Source organism: Platalea leucorodia (assembly GCF_965183815.1).
Source record: "Platalea leucorodia genome assembly, chromosome: W".
NCBI lineage: Eukaryota > Metazoa > Chordata > Aves > Pelecaniformes > Threskiornithidae > Platalea > Platalea leucorodia.
In genome coordinates this window covers 9,451,794-9,470,921 of record NC_138859.1, presented here as the reverse complement: position 1 = coordinate 9,470,921, position 19,128 = coordinate 9,451,794, and the positions used below count along the sequence as shown (strand labels likewise).

General features: G+C 40.4%; 1 protein-coding gene across 1 annotated transcript; it reads left to right on the top strand.

Annotated features, from left to right (window-relative positions):
* Window positions 1-7,795: 7,795 nt before the first annotated feature.
* LOC309601732 (very long chain fatty acid elongase 7-like) lies at window positions 7,796-18,672 on the top strand (the record flags this gene model as incomplete). Its single annotated transcript, XM_082334896.1, has 6 exons — window positions 7,796-7,859; window positions 10,200-10,390; window positions 12,836-12,916; window positions 13,325-13,381; window positions 15,540-15,645; window positions 18,506-18,672. 6 exons carry the CDS (start codon window positions 7,796-7,798, stop codon window positions 18,670-18,672), a joined length of 666 nt encoding a protein of 221 aa, XP_082191022.1.
* Window positions 18,673-19,128: the final 456 nt, after the last annotated feature.

Here is a 19,128-nt window from a genome sequence, read left to right as displayed (position 1 = left end):
TTGCCCTCCTCCTACCTTTTTAGAGCTTACCTATAAATTGTTTCTTGAAAAGAATATATTTCCTATGCAAGTTAAAAAAAAACAAACAACAGAACATGCTTTTCTGCAGTGCAGGTAAATACCACTCCTTACCCCTCTAGATCAGTAGAGAGTTTTATATTTTGGTTTGCTTGGTTACTAACAATGTGTATGCACTTTGGAAATACCACAGTTGTAAATAATTCTTACGTATATTTATCAGAACTGTCCCTATTGTAGAGAAAAGAAAAACAGAATGAGTAAAAGCTCGGCATGTTACGAAGATGTTGACTTGTAGAGGAATGAATGGGGAGCACTGGCTGTATGAGTTAGCATGATTGTGTTGCACAGCTGAAAATACTGGATTGTGCTACTGCTGTCTAGCCCCTGGTTCTCATTTGGTGAAAGCCTGTTTAAAGTGACCCAAAGCTTAGCTGATCTGGTCTTGAAAGAAAAATTAAAATGCTGCAGAAAGTTTTCTGGTTACATAATAAGCAAGGAGGAAAAAGGAGGAGCTGTTAAGCCCTTTTGGTAAGGAGGAGATTAACCTGAGTTGGATATGGCCCAAATACTAAATGAATACTTTGCCAAAGGTTTTTGATAAGGGTAATGATGTATCATTATCTAATGGAAATGAGGTTGCATTAATAAAAATAATTACATCATAGGTGATCCTTATTTTGACTTCTAGGTGAAAGTTGTCATGCAATATGTGCCACAGGGCTCACCATGTAGGCAGGACTAGGTGACTTTGTGAGCTGGCGTCACTGAGCTGGAATGAAACTTAAGGGAGCCAAGTGCAAGCCATGCACTGGGGGACCAACGAGAAGAGCTTCTGTCATAAGCTGGGTGCAGGAGCCACTTGCCACAGCAGAGGAGTAGACAGGTGAGACTGGTTAACTGCAGGATGGCTGACATGCTCAAGTAAAGAGTTTTTGGTAAAGGCAGGGGAGCATTGATAGCAAGTTAAAATTCTAGGAGCTTTAACCCCTGTTTATGTTTTTGCCTTTCTCTGAAACGTTGGGAATATGGGGAGAGAAAACTGGGGAAGATACACTGATGTCCATGGTGTTCACTTCCCAAGCGAAACTGAGAATCCTTTCAGGGGCCTTCCCAGTGTCTTTCTCATACTTGAGTTAAACTGATAATTGAGTTCAGACTTGTAAAGCAACTTCCTTCCAGGCTATGACTGCAGGGACTGTTTGAACTCAATGTGCCTTTCTATGTGATGTGGGACATTAGTCCCTAGGATCACTTTCACATGCATCACTGCAACCCCAGCTGATGCATTTAAGACATTTAAGATATTGGTGATGTCAGATCTTTTTCTGCCTTATTGTAGCACAATGTAATTTTTGTGGCTTCGGTTCTTGTGTTGTGGAATGTCCCTTGTGGCTTGTGATGGACAGAGTGATGACTTGCTGAGGTGCGGTGTGTGAACTTCTTGACTATGGATCTAGTACATGATTGTCTATGACTATGCAGGACTGGACATGATGATCCTATGTCCTCCCTACATGATTTCACCATCAACTTAAAGGGATCTATGACAGGGCTGCTACTCCCACCTTTCTCCCTGCCTGCGGTCATCCCAGTTCATGTCTCACTGTTTCACTTGTATGAGCTCTTTCAGCCTTTCAGGTGCACCCACTGAACTGACTGAAAAATAACCTTTTCCCAAAAGATTAAGCTTTCAGTTGGGTCAGTGAGCTGTTGTGGCTTATCCTGCAGCTGCCTGAGGACCAGACCTATTGGCAGAGATGCCATGGGACTATGCGCCAGGGCATCCTCATTCAGCAGTTGCTGGTGGTTGGATTGGTGTGCACAGACCAGGAGAATGCCCATATGATTCTGGCAGGGAGCTGGGCACAAAATGGGGCTGTACCTGTGGCCTGTGAAGAACCTGAAACAGTTCCCATAGGAAGGAGCCTTTCTGTGCCTGTTGCCAATGTTCAGCCTTTCTGTGAAGTCTGCAGCATCAGTTCTTTTAACAGTTTATAAGGCAGGTGTGGAAGAAAATACAAATTGGTCTTTATGCAGCATCAGAATGGTTTTCTGCCAGACTAATGGATTTCCCAATCTGAAGTGTGATTGAAGAGAAACAAGTTTTCACTAGTTCTGCTGCTTCCAGGCTACTTTATTCATGTAGGTAAATGACAGATTTGATGCTAGTTTAAAAAGCAAAGCATTAAATAAAGAAGTACTGTGTAAATAATTCAGTAAGGCTGACTACAAAGGGTAAGTATTAGATATCTTATTGAATGCTGCTAATGGGGAATTTTACAAGTAGAAGTTCTAATATAGTTTCTAAACATCTTTCATCTGTTTTTACGTTGTCCACTTTTTAAAAAAAGGAATTTATATTTCCTTTGAAATTTGCTATTCCCTCCTGAATGTCTACTCTAAAATGTACATGCAGAGATTGTTGATGCACTCTAAGAAGTTAGAATTTGTATTTTAAAATGGACTGACTTCAAAGACAAAGTTTGAAATTTAATCAAGGTAACGACTAACTTATACAACTCTCAAAACTTGGAAATTTCTCCAAATACCTCTGTTGCGTAGAGTTGCCTTGACTGCTTTCTGTCACTCACTTGGGCAGAACGGTCATTTAACAAGATGTATTGGGTTTGCATGGCAAGGTTTTGGTAGCGGGGGGGCTGCAGGGGTGGCTTCTGTGAGAAGCTACTAGAAGCTTCCCCTATGTCCGATAGAGCCAATGCCAGCCGGCTCCAAGACGGACCCGCCGCTGGCCAAGGCTGAGCCAAGCAGCAATGGTGGTAGCACCTCTATGACAATATATTTAAGATGGGGGAAAAAAAAACTCTGCGCATTTGCAGCTGGAGAGAGGAGTGAGAGTATGTGAGAGAAACAACTCTGCAGACACCAAGGTCAGTGAAGAAGGAGGGGGAGGAGGTGCTCCAGGCACCAGAGCAGAGATTCCCCTGCAGCCCATGGTGAAGACCATGGTGAAGCAGGCTGTCCCCCTGCAGCCTGTGGAGGACCACACACCGGAGCAGGTGGATGCACCCGAAGGAGGCTGTGACCCCGTGGCAAGCCTGTGCTGGAGCAGGCTCCTGGCAGGACCTGTGGCCCTGTGGAGAGAGAGAGCCCATGCTGGAGCAGGTCTTCTGGCAGGACTTGTGATCCCGTGGGAGACCCATGCTGGAGCAGTCTGTTCCTGAAGGACTGCACCCTGTGGGAGGGACCCCATGCTGGAGCATTTGGTGAAGAACTGCATCCCGTGGGAAGGACCCATGTTGGAGAAGTTTGTGGAGGACTGCACCCTGTGGGAGGGACCCCATGCTGGAGCAGGGGAAGAGTGTGAGGAGGAAGGAGCAGCAGAGGCAACGTGTGATGAACTGACTGCAACCCCCATTCCCCATCCCCCTGTGCCGCTCGGAGGGAGGAGATAGAGAATTGGGGAGTGAAGTTGAGCCTGGGAAGAAGGGAGGGGTGTGGGGAAGGTGTTTTAAGATTTGTTTTTATTTCTTATTATCTTACTCTGACTTTTGATTGGCAATAAATTAAATTAATTTCCCCAAGTCAAGTCTGTTTTGCCCGTGATGGTAATTGGTGAGTGATCTCCCTGTCCTTATCTCAACTCAAGAGCCTTTCATTGTATTTTTCTCCCCCTGTCCAGTTGATGAGGGGGAGTGATAGAGCAGCTTGGCGGGCACCTGGCATCCAGCCAGGGTCAACCCACCACACAGGAACAGTGTTTACAAGCAATATTAACAAAAAGAAAAGGCCACCTAATGCTAAGCAGGATATAGCCAACTTGCCCGTGAGACCAATCTTTCCAAAAACAGGTTGTGTGGTTGAGAGAAGGCATAAAGGATGGCAAGGTGATGGAAACTCCTCTCAGGGAAATCTGTAACAACAGGTGACATCCAGCTACAGTTTAAAACTTTGTTGCAGAATATAGGTGAGTAATCAATCTAATGTAATAGGCAGTTTGTATGTTTGCCATGTGGCATAAGAGAGTAATGTAGTTAAAGTAACTGCAATTATGTAAGCACACAGCCTTGGGAAATAGGAAGGGCAGAGCTGGTATTTTCCAGGTAAAGCTAAAGATACCATCTATGAAACGTCCTGATTTAATTACCTTCTGAACTTCAAGAGCAGAATTAACAATAGTATACTAAGTAATTCTGAAACATTAAAGTTTCATAATTGTACTTGAATATGTAAGCCAGTATTACTGTCATTTCTTAAGCTACCATTTTGAAATCAGACCTGTGTGGGTCAATGCTTTCTGCAGGCTCTCCCCATCTTGCTGTGGGCTCTGTGGGATGGAGGGTCCACCCATTGTTACCTGCCTGCCAGGCCCAGGGGGTGATGCTTCAGAACCTTTGCTTTTGGCATCTGCCTTGAGTGGAAATTATCCCATTGAAGTTTGTACTGTATTGTCATATTCTCCTGTCTTTTGCTAAGAGGTCCCTGTAAAAGTAGCTTGTCCATCTTTCTAATAATTAGCGTTGCTCTCTAATGCAGATTCTTAACGTGTTTTAAGTTCCCACTGAGTTTTAGAATTTGTTTTCTGGAGTGACAAAGCTTATGTTAGATTGACATAAAATCAAGCAAAATGAAACAAGTTCTTTTGTTTGCTTGTTTTGTTTAGTAGCCATCAACATAAAATGTTTGTTGTAAAATTATTATTTAAAAGCAAATCTTAATATCTGTTTTAATATTTAAAAACTACATAGGGGGAATAAATGAGCATCAAGAATGGCAAATATCTTTCATGTGGGCTAAGCAAAGGAATGTGAGAAACTTCTTGTTTTCATTTAAAAATAAGGAATGTTTGAGGCATACCAGTAATTCCCATTACAAGAATCGCTAATAGTTTTGTGTGCTAACCGAACTCGAGCACTTCCAACAACTTATTACCTACTACTTGTCATCATGAGGCATTCTCATATGGTTTGCTGTGGTATTTGTGGCATTTTTGGCTGGTGTAAACGATCTTATCTACCCTTGTCTCTCCAGTAAAGGTGATGGTCTGACTAAAATTGGTTCTGCCAAGCCGGATGCTTTAACTCAGCTGCAGTTAGTGGGCTCTTTCAGCTGTCTGCTGAGCTGCAGGGGACCAGAGGCCAGCAAATGACTTTGCTCTTTTGACACAGCCCTTTCCATCATTTGCCTCACTTACACCCCCTATTTTTATAATTATGAAATCACATTTGTTTAAAGGTGTCTTCAGAAATGATATTAGTACAGCTGGCTTGAACCTAGGTGCACAGTATTACTTCTATTGACATTTTTAAATAAAAAGGGGAAAAAAAAAAGAAAAATAGTGCTCATTTCTTTCTAAGAGCTGAGTATCTTGCATATGTTTTTGAGGTGATTTCAGTGCTTGCTTCCCGAATGTGTGTGCTTCAGAGGACTGCCTCTATGTTCTTTAGAACTTTTCAAGCTGGGCAGACTGAACTTATATGACTGCGTTTTTTAAAATTTATGTAAATCACTTCCAATATGTCATTTAAAATAACCTAATTTTGAAAATTAGTCTGCTAGTGTGACTTCCCTAATTTGGAGAGAGTTTGCTACAATCTAGACACTGTATTTTAAAAAGAAAATTCCCTACTGCTAGTGCATTTTAGTTGCATTTTTTAATTTTGTTACAAGCAGAAAGTGGAACATTGGAAATAAAAGTGCCAATGTGCTGATTCTGTAAGTACCTTAGCAGGTATGTAGAATAAATGTATATTTTCCTGGCTGAACTGTGGCTATACAAATGCTTAATGTGCAGATGAGTTTACAGCATGAAGAATTAAAGCTGTGTAATTAACAAATGGCTTTATCTGCTCCCAAGTCTTTGTCCCTTCAGGCCAAATATGTCCAATCTCACATTTAGAGGATAAGTTCTGTAGACTTATGATCTTCTATAATGTTTGGCAGTTTGGTCAAAGCATTATCAGGTTACTTCTTAACAACATGGTTGTACTGTGAAAAAGCAATCTTTCAAAAATGGTTTGTTTTTTGCTGAAGCACAAGCTAGTTGTTTATCTTGTGTGTAGGTATGTAGGGTTTTTTTACTCTTCTATTTAAAAAAAAAAAAGGCGCCTCAGTCGTATTTTTTTGCCCCAGTATGTATGAATTTGTGTGTGAAGTAAGTGTAACAGGATAAGACAAAATACCTTCCATGCTGCCATTAACCCTACTTGTAGATAGTTAACAAACAAACAAAAAAATTCTGAAAACCTAAAAGTAATGCAAACAATTGTTCATAGAAATGGACTTACAAAGGAAAACTAGGTAGCTAATTATGTGAAGAAAGTAAGTAGAATTGTAAAGCACATTGAAAGTAAAGTAGTAGTGTTGTATACAAAAGTTGATTTTGTGACATTGAGTTGGGAAATGCTGATGCTGGAGGATGGTATTTCTGGAAGATATGAACTTTAGAGACTTGCAGAGGGAATATTTCTGAACAAGAAATTGATGGTGGTTTCAGATGTACAGACACATGGGACAGGAGTGCAAGCAAGAAAACAAGTGGGTAGCAAAATGAGAATTGGGAAGAGGTAGGTCAGATAAACTCTAATGAAGGCAGGCTTGTCTGTGTTGCATCTTGTGATGAAGGGCAGGTGTGGTGTACTTTGAGGTGCCTAAAAACTCCTGTGAAATGGCAGTGAACAGGAGGTACTTGTAGAAGTGGAGATAAGGGTGAAATTATTTTGCAGGAGCATTAAGGTGAGAACAGATGAGAAGATGATAGTGGAGAGATCTGAGGAGTGAGCAGAGAGAGATGCGTTACCATCACGAAGGCAGAACTGGCTCTCCAAAGCTGCAGCTAGCTTAGCCTGGAAGAGGTGGAGAAGGGCAGCTAGAGGAAAGGAGCTGGTTATCAAGGTGTGCTGCAGCCTGGACTAACAAAGGTGAATACATTGTGAAGATTGCACAGGGGTATGGAGAGAAATCATATGGCAAAGTAAGACACTGAGTAGGAATAGGAGAGGCACCATTCAAATGTGTTGGGATTTTTAAAAAGTATTTTCTAGGGGGAATGAGGCAAGGGAAGGGCTGATGAGTACTTGATTTTGGAGCAAAAATCAGTATTCATATAAGCATACTTCTTTATTTTACATATGTGGGTGGTGCTGCATGCAAACTGGATGTGTTGGATAATTCTTGTGAGTTAATGGTATTACTGGTGGTACTATGACACTTCATGATCCTGATGTGGAAAGAGTTGATTCATCAGTGTGATTTGCATACTAATTATAACATAGCTAATTATTGCATTTAAAAGGAGTATGCAGACATATTGGCACCTTTCTTCCCTCCCACCTACCTTAGAAATACTTCTTAGTTAGAAAATTAAAGTTTTCAGTAGTAAATGTTGCAAAGCTGAACTTCTTCACATATCAATGAGTTGGACTTTAAATGGAGATGACAATAAAAATGAATTTAAGCAGCTGCTCTTTATTTATATTTTCCCTGTAACTGTTAACCACAGCATGGTTTCTTGAGATAACGCTTTATGGCATAGAAGGACCTTGGTTTGGTATGTAGAGGTTACAAAATCATATTGTTGTGCATAACAGCTCAGCTATAAATTAGCATCAAGCATAGTGTGATGTGGTCGGCTAATGCTCCCTGATCTATATTTTACATGTGGTGCTCTGTTAACCCCCTCCATATTTTTTTCCATTTCCTGAAAATCTTTTCCAAAACACTTTATTGACCTTTGTTTTATTAATTACAAAAATCCATATTTCTGTTTTGTTTTGTTTTCCTGCAGGCAGCATCATAAAATCTTAATCAAGTGAAAATGGCCTTTAACAATCTGACATCAAAGGCTGTGCTACTGTATGATGAATGGATTAAAGATGCCGGTGAGTCATTTAAGTCTAAAACTTATTAACTTTCAATAATTTTGAATAGCAATGTGTACCTATTCTAGGTGTACTGTTTATCAACTTAAAGTAGCTTTGTCTTCCTGTAAATGTTTCTAAGACTTGTAAGGTTACTTATTGACATTTTTAACTTTAAGGAACAGACTAGTTTCTGCATTTTAAAAAAAGGAAGAAACAAAACTCAGCTAATTTATGGGTATAACCCCAGACTAAATAAAGTGCAGATGGTGATTCTTCTGTAAGAGTTTCTGGCTTGCCTGAATATATAGTTTACGTTTTTTCTATGCTACTGAATGTAAAGCTTTAACTTTTTTTCATTACTGAACAATGGTATTTTGTCAGTTAATTGAGCTAGGTGCATGGTGTTACTGTATTTTGCTGTTGCAAAGTAAAAGAAATAAAAACCTTGACGAGTTATAGTATCTTGAAATTAATCCTCAGAGTAATTCACTCTATCACAGTCCTTTTGAAAAGGAATGTTAGTCTCTTGTTGCAGCTGGTATGAGGATATTAAACATGCTTTGTTTTAACATTGTTGTTCTGTAGTTCTGCACGCTTACCAAAAAATGACAGAGAAGATCTCAAGTTTGGGGTTAAAACCCATCTGTCTCAGTGGCATCCCTGAGTGTTCCTCACCATGGTAGGCACATAGTGACAGGGATTAGCTGATTCCTGGGGAAAACTTGAGAAGCAGTTAAGATTTGATCAATAAAATTACTAATTTATCTTTTCCAGTATAGCTGAATACAATTTCTCTTGTTCCATAGTACCACAGCATGCAAGTGAGAAGGGAGTTTTATCAGTATGACTTGTGTGGGTGAAGTGGATTGTGCTGGAGTGCAGTGTCCATGACTTCAGAATTTGAATCCCTCGTCTCTCTCTGCCTACCAGTGCTTGTATTTGGCATCTTGTAGCATACTCTTAGTGGCTGGACATGGTTTCCTCAGGATCAAGCTGGGAAGACCAATGGGAAAGTTTTGGTAGTGTCAGTGCAAGGAGTGGATGCAGAAAAAGCAGTCAGTTATGAAGAGCTGGTGATTCTCTTGCAATGCAACACATAGAGATTTCATTTTTTAGATAATGCCTAGTGCTGTAGTTCACAATCCTTGTTGGTCTGTGGGCAGCAGCACTGGGCACATTACAGGCTGTGTGCAGCATTATAATGTGCTTTCCTCCTCAATCTGTTTTAAAACTTCTAGTGGCTGTAAACATCAGAGGGTCTCATGGGCGATATGTTACTTGAATGCCATGGGTTGAAGATCTCTGACTTAAGACAATTGGCCATGAATTAAACATTTAACAAAAATTGCAGTGGTATAATTTCACCCACAAAATACAGCAGCAACCCATAAAAGCAGCAGTTTACTGAATCAATAGTTAAATTTGGGGTAATTCAGAAACAAATCTTCTAAAAGTCAGTTTATAAAAATAAATAATTTTAAAAAATTATATTAAGTAAGTTTGTGTTATTTCTCCTGCTTATGGAGAACAAGTCTTTGGTAAGCTGGGACTCGGTGATGAACCACAGAAGGGTGCAGTGGAATCATGGTGAAGTAAGTTTAGAGGGAATGTCTGCCAGCCTCAGCTGTGGGGAGAAGGAGCAGGGCATGCGTAGGAGAAGGACTCTTCTCTGCAATAGTTCTATCTGGGATAACTGGAGAGAAACTTGCAACAGATTTACCAATTGGAGGTTTGTAATATGAAAGTGTGTGTTTTATGGTGCTGTGAAAGTGGTGACGTGTCTGGACTGAATAGGCATAAGCCTCAAGAACTAAGCTATGAATACCAACTGATGGGACAGAATGTCTTCTAACTTTTAAATCCCCATACTTACTACGTCTAACACCGTACTGCTTCTAAAGCTCAAGGATCTTGAAAAGCGGGGCTACTCCCTGTCTGTGACTTGGACTTGTTTATGCTTTTCCAGAAGAATGAAGCCTCACTTGGAAATGCAGCCTCAGTGATCTGCTTGCACGTTGCCTTCCTATGCTGCCCTCTAAGCCGTGTTCATGTATGAAAATGCAGACTTTTCATGAGGGGAGAGCTCTAGACCGAAAATTGGGTCGCTCACGATTCTGTGTCTCCTCTTCATTATGTGTGAAGAATTGATGCAGAAAGAAGCGTAGAATCCTACAGGTGCTAAATCTTGTTATTCAGTTGGTACGGATTTGAGGTGAATGGACTCTGAAACTTGATCAGTGACAGCAAAACCTAAACCATTAAGAATTAATTACCTTTCTGTAACCTTTTTAGGATTTAGTAAGTATTGGAAAGATCCGATTTTTTAAAAATTTTTTTTTTCTTCCTCCCCTCCTCTAGATCCAAGACTGGAAGGCTGGCCACTCATGTCTTCACCTTTTCCAACAACCATTATCATTGGAACCTACATTTATTTTGTCACTTCCTTAGGACCCAAACTCATGGAAAATAAAAAACCTTTTGAACTTAGGCAGATAATGGCGCTTTATAATTTTAGTGTGGTAACCCTCTCTTTATATATGACTTATGAAGTAAGAGTTCTACTTTTATTTGTAATGTATTTATATATTTCGTGTCTGTAACTATCATCTTCATACCAACTTTTAATAAATTTATTAATATAATTCCCACTCTGCAATTCTCAAAAAAAATATTATTCTGATTGTCATAATTATATTCCTCCAAGCTGTATGCTAAACTAATTGAGCTGATACTTGAAAAAAGGGGAATAAGTCATACCTAGAAAGATTATAAAATATTTTATGTGCCATTATATATAATTTAAAAAATTAAAAATCCTCATAACTTATTTAATTTCCCTGGGTTGTAGCAGGTAAAGTAGACTATGTGTTTTTCTTTGTTGTAATTATTTCTGTCCTACTACATGATACTCAACACTGATGTTTCAAATACTGTATATAGAGTACATTTGCTATAGAATAATCTTCAGTTAGATCTGCCTTTTAAATTACAGAAGTTAACAATATCCAATTTGGGGATCTTCATCCTTAAAAAACAAAACAAAAAAACAACAACAAAACCCCCCCAAAAAAACTCAAAAAACAAACCATGAAGATCTTTAGCATTGATTTTTATCTCTCCCCCCCAATAGTAAATGCTCTTTCTCTCAAAAGGAATGTTGAGATTTTACTGTAGTTCATAGCTCAAGCAAATGTTTAGACTTTAAGACTGGAAAGCCTGATGAGTTGTATAGGGTTATGGGTTGAATGACCTAAAAATCCTTAACCATGAATGGTATAGACTATGTAGAAACTTTAATTTAGAACCTTAAACCTTAAGATATAGCTAATATCTGAAACCTTAAGATAGCTAATATCTGTTGTTTTGGGGTTGTTTTTTGTTGTTGGTGGTGATGTTTTGTGTTTGGGTTTGTTGTTTTCTGTTTTTGTTTTTTTTTTTAAAAGTGTAGCTATTTAACAGTAGTATTGTGTGAATGATAGCCTTATACATTTGCTTGGTGAAGCATCACTATGCTAGTAGTACTGACCCTCTTTGTGTTAAATCTGGCTATGTGGCTATTTCAGGTTTGGCAAATTGGTAATGAAAAGTTGTCAGATTATCCTGCCAAATTGGCAGGATACCTTTTTGTTACCTCAATTTGCATAAATTTCATCATGAGTTATGGGGAACTGCTTGACATTTCTTTTAACAGCACTCTAAAGACAGTGCAGCAGCAGCTACTTTGTGTCATGACTGTTGTGTGGAAAGCTGTAAGTGGTGGGCAAGATGCATACGTTTGCTATTTAGACTTTGTTTTGAAAAATCACCAAACTTCCTCATGTGATTTGGTGATAGTTTCATTTTGGTTATAACCCTCAGAAACTAAAAAAAAATTATACTTCTTTTAGTGTCTGACACTAACACAGTATTCAATTAATCTGCTATAAAGACTTCTATTTTACAATTTCATGAAAGAATGCATAGCTAGAGCTTAACAGATTGAATCTCTGCTATTGTCTGGTTCTCAGCAAAAAGCTGATTCTTTCCCTCTTTGGATCTAAGCCATTTTGTGGGTGCTTTAGTATTGTGCTATCTTGATGGTGTTTCAAATCTTGTTTCTTTTAAGCAATTGATTCTTTTAGGAAGTTAAACATCTATTGCAGTCACAGACTAAAACCCTCCATCTGTTAAGAGAGCTGAACCTCCTATTGTGCATGAGTGGATGATGATGATCAATCAATGAGAAGTACTTTTTAAACAGATGTAAGATACAGTAGTCCTAGAGGCTGGCCAGCAAATGAGCCAAGTGTAATATTAACAATGTTGCTCTTGTCCAAGTTCTAATATATTCCAAGAGAAAAGATTAAATGATACTTGTTACATATAGTCCTTTGGTCCTGTACATGTGCTCTTGATTATAAAACTTTAGCTTCTCATCCCTGATATCAGTGAAAGACTAATTGAATCATGCAGTTCAACTAAGTAAAATTTTAGAAACTATGATACTAAAAATATAGTGCATATTGATTTGTTCCTTGTCTTTAATGATATTAACCAGCACAACAGAAAAAATATGGCTTTTCTTTCAGTATTAAGATGTGCTGGTTTCTTTTCAGTATTAAGATGTTTGGCTGTGATAGCAATTTTCAAAAAATTTCAAAATGGTTGATTTGTTTTTGTGGTCTGATTTATACAATAAGTTGCTTTTCTAACATGGTTTTGAGATGCAGCTGTTTCTCCTCTTTAGTTCCTAATGCTGAGATAATGGGTGTAGGAAGAAAGTTCTTGTCCATAGGTGTGGTCCTGGAATTAGAAATTTATTAATGTGCAACAGCAAAAGATTTTATGGTAGCTAGCCCGCACAGAGGTAGATGACTGACAAGGTTGCTGATTCAACAAGTTTTTAAATATTGTTTTCCCCTCATGCTTAGTGATTGTGAAAGTAATCTGAAATTAATGATTTTTTTCAAAAGACATAAAGTAAATCTTTGCCCTTTCCCTTTTCTTTGCTTCAGTTTCTTATGTCGGGTTGGGCCACAGGGTACTCATTCTGGTGTGATATCATTGACTACTCGAGGTCACCTACAGCTCTAAGAGTAAGTTGCCAAATGTCGAATTGTTATGCTACGCTGACTTTATTTTTGGAAATGCTTTTTGAACAACCAAACACACTGCTGTAGAGTGGAATGCAGTAAATGGAAATGCCCTCTTGCATAATGTAGAGCATGAGAGTTAAATGGAGGGGTTGATTGGGAAAAAGAAAGAGGCAACGTATTTGTTGGCTTGTTCATCTTGGTTTTAACATTCCTTCTGGATTAAAGAATGTTTTGTGTTCTTTAAAGAAAAACTAAACAAACTATACATTTAAATATTTATGTCAACCTTGTGACACCACTTACTCATCCTGATACTTTCCTTTTATATAGTTACTTATTTTTCCTGCAGCTGTTTAGTTTTATTTATGTCTATTATGATTTGATAATTTCTGGTTTTTACTCTTGCAGATGGTACAAACTTGTTGGCTGTACTACTTTTCCAAGTTCATTGAATTATTAGACACTGTAAGTATTTGTAGCCTAATAAAAGAAGTAGTGATATTTCCTTTTCACAGTAGAAGAACTGGTGCTGTTGGGGGCTGAGGGCATAAATTGCTTTGTATTTAGCCCTCCAGTCTTCGATTATTCCTTCGGCTGGGGCTGCACGGCTAGAAGGCGTGTCCCCTGGGTGGTGGATAGGGGATCCCTCTCTGGAGGGTGCACCGGATAAAATTGAAGAAGGTGCCGCGAACCAACGCAGCCTAAGGGAAGGCCACCCTGACAGAAAAACCACTGGCCCTCCAAGTCATGGGGGTTGGGCAGGAGGCCAACTACCTCCTCCCGTGGGGGGGGGGGAAGTTGCAGAAACGACGAGCATCAGAAATGGCGGGGATGGAGAAAATCGGTAACGAAGTGAGGAGGAGGAGATGGAGCTGGATCGGTCGTGTCCTGAGGGGGAAACCGACGGAAGACTGCGCTGTGGCCCTTGACTCCAGAGCACGCAGCCGCGGACCGATCGAAGTGGAAGAACGATGTTCGCGCCTTGTGTGCTTCCTGGCACTGAGAGAATTCAGATCAGAGATTCAGATCTTCGATTATTGGTGTTTACCCTTATTATCTCTTCTCATCTTATTGTCTCATTACACTGTCATTTCTTGATTATCAGGAAAAATGTTAATGAGAGAACACACGTTTAAAAATTTAGGAAGCCCTGATAACTTGTCTGTTTAACAGCTGAATGAACTAACCTGTTGTGCTATGGCAATGCTTGTCTCAACACTGCAGATAAAAAAAATGGTGTTGATCATGTTGAATTTTTTTCCATGTTATCTTCAGATTTTATCATCTTCCACATTTGGAATATTTGCATCAGCAGCTCTGAATACAGCATAAATTGCCCTACTTACTTGCTCTAAATTCCTGTGTATGCCTTGGTGGTTATGACTATAGATGTGTTTGATATCAGGCTGGCACTCTAAGGTGTTTCAAAGAAAGTCTGAGCAGCAGTGCATTAAAGCAGAATGCAGACCTCACTCACCACGAGCAGCTATCTGCCTTCCCCTCTTCCCAAGATTTACACCTAGTATGGTTGGTTTAGCTATTCTCAAACCAACTTCTGAGTGTTGGAATCAGCTGTGATTTTGTTTGCCTTATTGTGTGTGGGGCACAATAGTGGTGATTCAGGAGCTGACCCATGAGCAATTAGGATGTTCTACACCCTGCAAGCAAAGTTAGCCATCTAACTTTCATCTGCAAATATTCTGATTCAACACTGGAAGATCTTACTAACTGGGCCAAATGGAATGGTAATGGAAGGGCCAGGAATGCTAAAACCGGAAAAGCCTGATCAGTTTAGTCCTCTGTTTACCTTTACTACCCACTCATTAGATTGCTGCTTTTTAATTAGTCCTGGGCCTGAAAAAATTGGTTGGGTTGGTTTGTTTGTTTGAGTTTGTGTTTGTTTTTTAAATTTGTTTTGTTTTAATCCATCTAATTAGGTATCTGTTTCTCAGAAGCTTTTTGGTTTTATTGCAAAAGTAATTTCTTAGCTGTATTTAAGAGTCATCTGTTTCCAAATGTTTTTCCTGGCACACCAGATTTTTTTTCTTCTGTGTTCCTTTCCTTGCCATCTGATACTACCCTTCATGTGACCTGACTTCTCTTTACAGTTTTCTTGCTCTATCTTCCCTTAACACTTCCCTCAACACTTCCCTCGATGTCCGTCCTTTAAAATGTGGCCTGTCAATATCCATTAAGAATACCTACATTTATTCTGTCCAATTTTGCCTTTTTCCAAGGGTAGCTAAGTCAGTGTTCATAATTAATAGTGCTATTTCTCTAACTTAATATTTTCTCCTGTCTGTATCTGTTGCTAGTCCTTTGGTTAATTTTCTCAAATGGCTTTGCCTTAGTAGTTCAGGGGACTTAAAATCTGATGCTTCTAGATACTTCTCAATCCTGCTTTTGAGACTCCGCAGGTGGATTTTACATACTGGTTTAATTTTTTTGAAAACTAGTCTGCATATCTAGAGCCTCAGTTTCCCTTCTTCTCCCAAGATTGCATTTGTGAAGAATTTTTAAATGTATAGTAGTGAGCAACCAGCACTGATGCATACAGTTTTCTGTAAGTATGTTGGGCTTGATTATCTCCTGTAACATTCTGTTCATTAAAAAACTGTTTCAGATATTTTTTGTGCTGCGTAAGAAAAACAACCAAGTTACATTCCTGCATGTCTTTCATCATTCCATCATGCCATGGACCTGGTGGTTTGGAGTCAAATTTGCTGCAGGTAGTGGAGAGACAGTTTGTTGTACATATCTGCTGGTAGTAGAAGTTAACTATGCTAGACAAAAATATTTAAAGAACAGAATTAAAAATCTTGCGAACATCAATGTTTTTAAATTTAGATCTCTGCAGTATTTCATGGAACACCTGAGATCACCATACATAACAATTATTTAAGTGGGTGGAGAGTACTAATTTTTCCTATTTGACAGCATGTTGTGCGATGTGTTTTTTTGTAAGGGGAAGAAGGTGCAGAGGAGAGAGGTGTATGTAAGTAAAGAGCATTATTACATGAAAGAAAGATATGACTGCAAAATCAGAAGTACTAGGGGAGAAGTATGAGGCAGATACTCTGTTGAAACTGCTTCAAAGGCATTTGTCCCCCTGAAACATAAGAATGGAATTGGAGGGGAGGACTGTGTTCTCATTGTTCTTACCATCCTTTGTTTTGCCTGTTTAAGAAATTATTCAGGCTTTGTTGCAGTTATTTTTACTGGCCTTAGGTAGCATAATTGGGGCTTATTTACATCTAATACTTTGGCTTTCTCAAAACTACAGAGATATTTTCTGGACCTTATTTATTACAGAAACTTATTTGAATTGTAATGAATTGAAAGTCTCTGTCCACTTCTAGCTTACCTTCACTTTCTCCTTTCCTGCTCTGTGTGTCTATGCGTGCATCTTTCTATGCTATAGTATTAGTGTGCAACACTAATAAATATAGCTTGCCATAAGAATAGCCTGGTAAGCATGGAGTGGAGAAATGCACAGTCATTTCTAGAACTGTAGTACATCCAAGGCAGCCAGGATGTTGATCAGGGGCCACACACAGTTTCAGTGGGAAATGCAATCACTGACTCTAAGTGTCAAATCCTGCCAGCCTCCGGCTTGTGTGCGTGCCTTTGGCTTCCAAAGTAGGGGAAGGGACACAAGGATGGGGACCTATTGCTGTTTGTGTTTTGGGTTTTTTTTGTTTGTTTGTTTGTTTGGGTTTTTTTTCCAAACAGCTGGAAAGGATTTGCCTCTGATTTATTTTTAAAGCTTGAGTGGTGCCTATTTTTAATATAATAATTTATTTACTAAGTACTGATGAAGAAAGTGGGACAATTTGGTTCATTCAAGCCTCCTTGAGCCTGAGGGTTCAAACATGTTTGGGAAATCCAGGCCTCTCAGGGAAAGGCTGTAATAGCTAGTCTGTAGTGTAAGATGGATGATGCTACTCCCTGCTGCTTCTGGAGGGAAGTAGGCATTACTCTGTAGTCTTGCAGATGACTCCTATGCTGGTGAGGGAAGTCCTAGTTCTGGTCTCTGACTTTGCAATTATCCACCCTCCCTCCAAGCAATAAAAAATGCATAAATATGCAGGGATCAGGCCCAGCTGGAAGTTTTATAGAAAGTAGGAGATACCATGCCTCCAGCTGCATTTTAAAAGAAATTGATCCTACAGCTGAGTGTGAGGGGCCAGACACTTGTTTGTTGTTTTGGGACCTAGATCAGCAACTGATTCTTCAAGCTCACTTGTGCTTAAGTAGGAGCTGAGAGTATACATAGTCAAAACTGAGCAGCTCTGCACATGTGTAGGTGCTGAACTGTAAGGAGCCAGGAAAAGCCTCCAAGTCCAGTACAGTAGACAACTGCCTCCAGAGTCAGTTGTTTGAGATTAAGAGTTAATAAGCAGGAGCAGAAACTGGAGATGCTGATCATTCAGTGGGCTGTCAGCAAGTTCCATTTCAGATTCCTACTACATAATTTCTTGCACACTGGTTTAGTTTTCTGTAAGTTATGAAGCATTTGGAGAAAGAAAATGCATTGTTTCAGTGAGTTGTATGGGTATATTCTAAGAGGTTGCATATAGCGTAACTATCCTAATGACGCCTGTACAAATTGTTATTAAACCCATCCTGATATACACAGTCTTGATCTGGACAGTTAGATTTCTTTCCTACCTAAAAATGGTGCATCTTACATGCTGAAGTGTAGCATACATTTGAGGTATACTAAAAATAGGAGTGCAACAGTCAGTAAAATCATTAATGTCATAGTGAATGTTTACTGATAACGAGGGAGATTGGATTGAAATTTTATATTCCTTAGATTTGGTGGAAGAGAAACACTAGTATTACTAGTATTACTCTCCTAAGAAATTTAGTCCTGAAAATTGGTTGGGTTTTTTCGGTTTGTGGGATTTTTTTGGTTGTTTTTGATTTTTTTTTTTTTTGTGAATTAATGAAAAGGCTGTATTCTCTCTATTAAGGTGATAATTCACCAGACAATATATATTCCATTGACATGGTTTGAGTGTTTTCCAGACTGAAGCCTGGCCCCTGTCCTGAACCACTTACTGATTGAGGAAGTACAAACAACAACACATAGTTAATGTTCATTTTAAAAATTAAGTAATGTGTCTTCTGAGAAGCCAGAGCTGTCCTACTGAAGTGTATGATGAGGAACAGGTGTGTGGCTGGATTGCCTCATAACTGCCATTTCCCACTCCCTCTAGCATTTATTATCTTAGGAGTCTATCAGTGCTTACAGAGCACTGTGCAGAGGGTTTTTTAAAATGTTTTTCCCTGGAGACTGCCATAAAGGAGACGTTCCCACTCTCGCCTGCCCGGGAGGAATCAAGTTTCTCCTCCGGTAATGCTCCTGTGCCTAGTCCCACCTAGCTCTTTCTGGTGCCCCCTGCCCCGGCCCTTTCGTACCACGGCCAGCCCTCCCGCCGAGGAGCGTGGGCACGCGTGGAAGCCTGTCAGCGGGACGGCCTGTGAGGCAGAGGCACCCAAACCTGGGGAAGGGCAAAGGGGGAGACCCCGACGGCGCGGCTGGGGGCACAGGGACTTTCACTTCTCCCCCTCGCCGTGTAGGGGGCCAGGCCTGCCGCGGGAGCCCCAACCTCGAGTGCATCAGGCAGACCCACTCATGTGCCGCCGCCGCCCAATGGGCGAAGGTGGCGCCTCGCGGGCCCGGATTCAAACTGTCGGTGGGCGCGGCGTATGCGGCTGCCGGTTTCTGTGGAGATGGCGAGGCCTAGCCGTGTCCATGGAGCTGAGGCTACCGCACTACCTAGTTAGTGAGTGCTCCTCTGGGCTGGAGTGCCCCATCCCTGCTTTTGTCCTTTGTGTAGCCTTGCGTCGTCCGGGTTGGGTCTTCGTGCCCTACAGCGGCCTTCTAGAGTCTCCTGGGTACTGGCCGGCTGCCTTGAGGCAGTCTGACCGCCTGGGCCTGCCCCGCTCCGCCAGCCCGTCTGTGTCCTGGGCCTCTCCCGGGCAGCTGGTCCCCGGTCGGGACCCGGTGAGGCGCTCCCCAACTGCCGTCCGGGTGTTAGTGCTACCCGTGCTGAGTCTGTGTGAGCGGCTAGACCCGTGAATGACTGGGGTGGCGGCAAAGTGGAGCTTTAGTCCAGCTTTTTGTCGAGTTAAAAGCCAAGGAGAGGCTAAAGCTGTAGCTGTAGACCCACAAGTAGCATAGGGCTATAGAAATTTTAGCT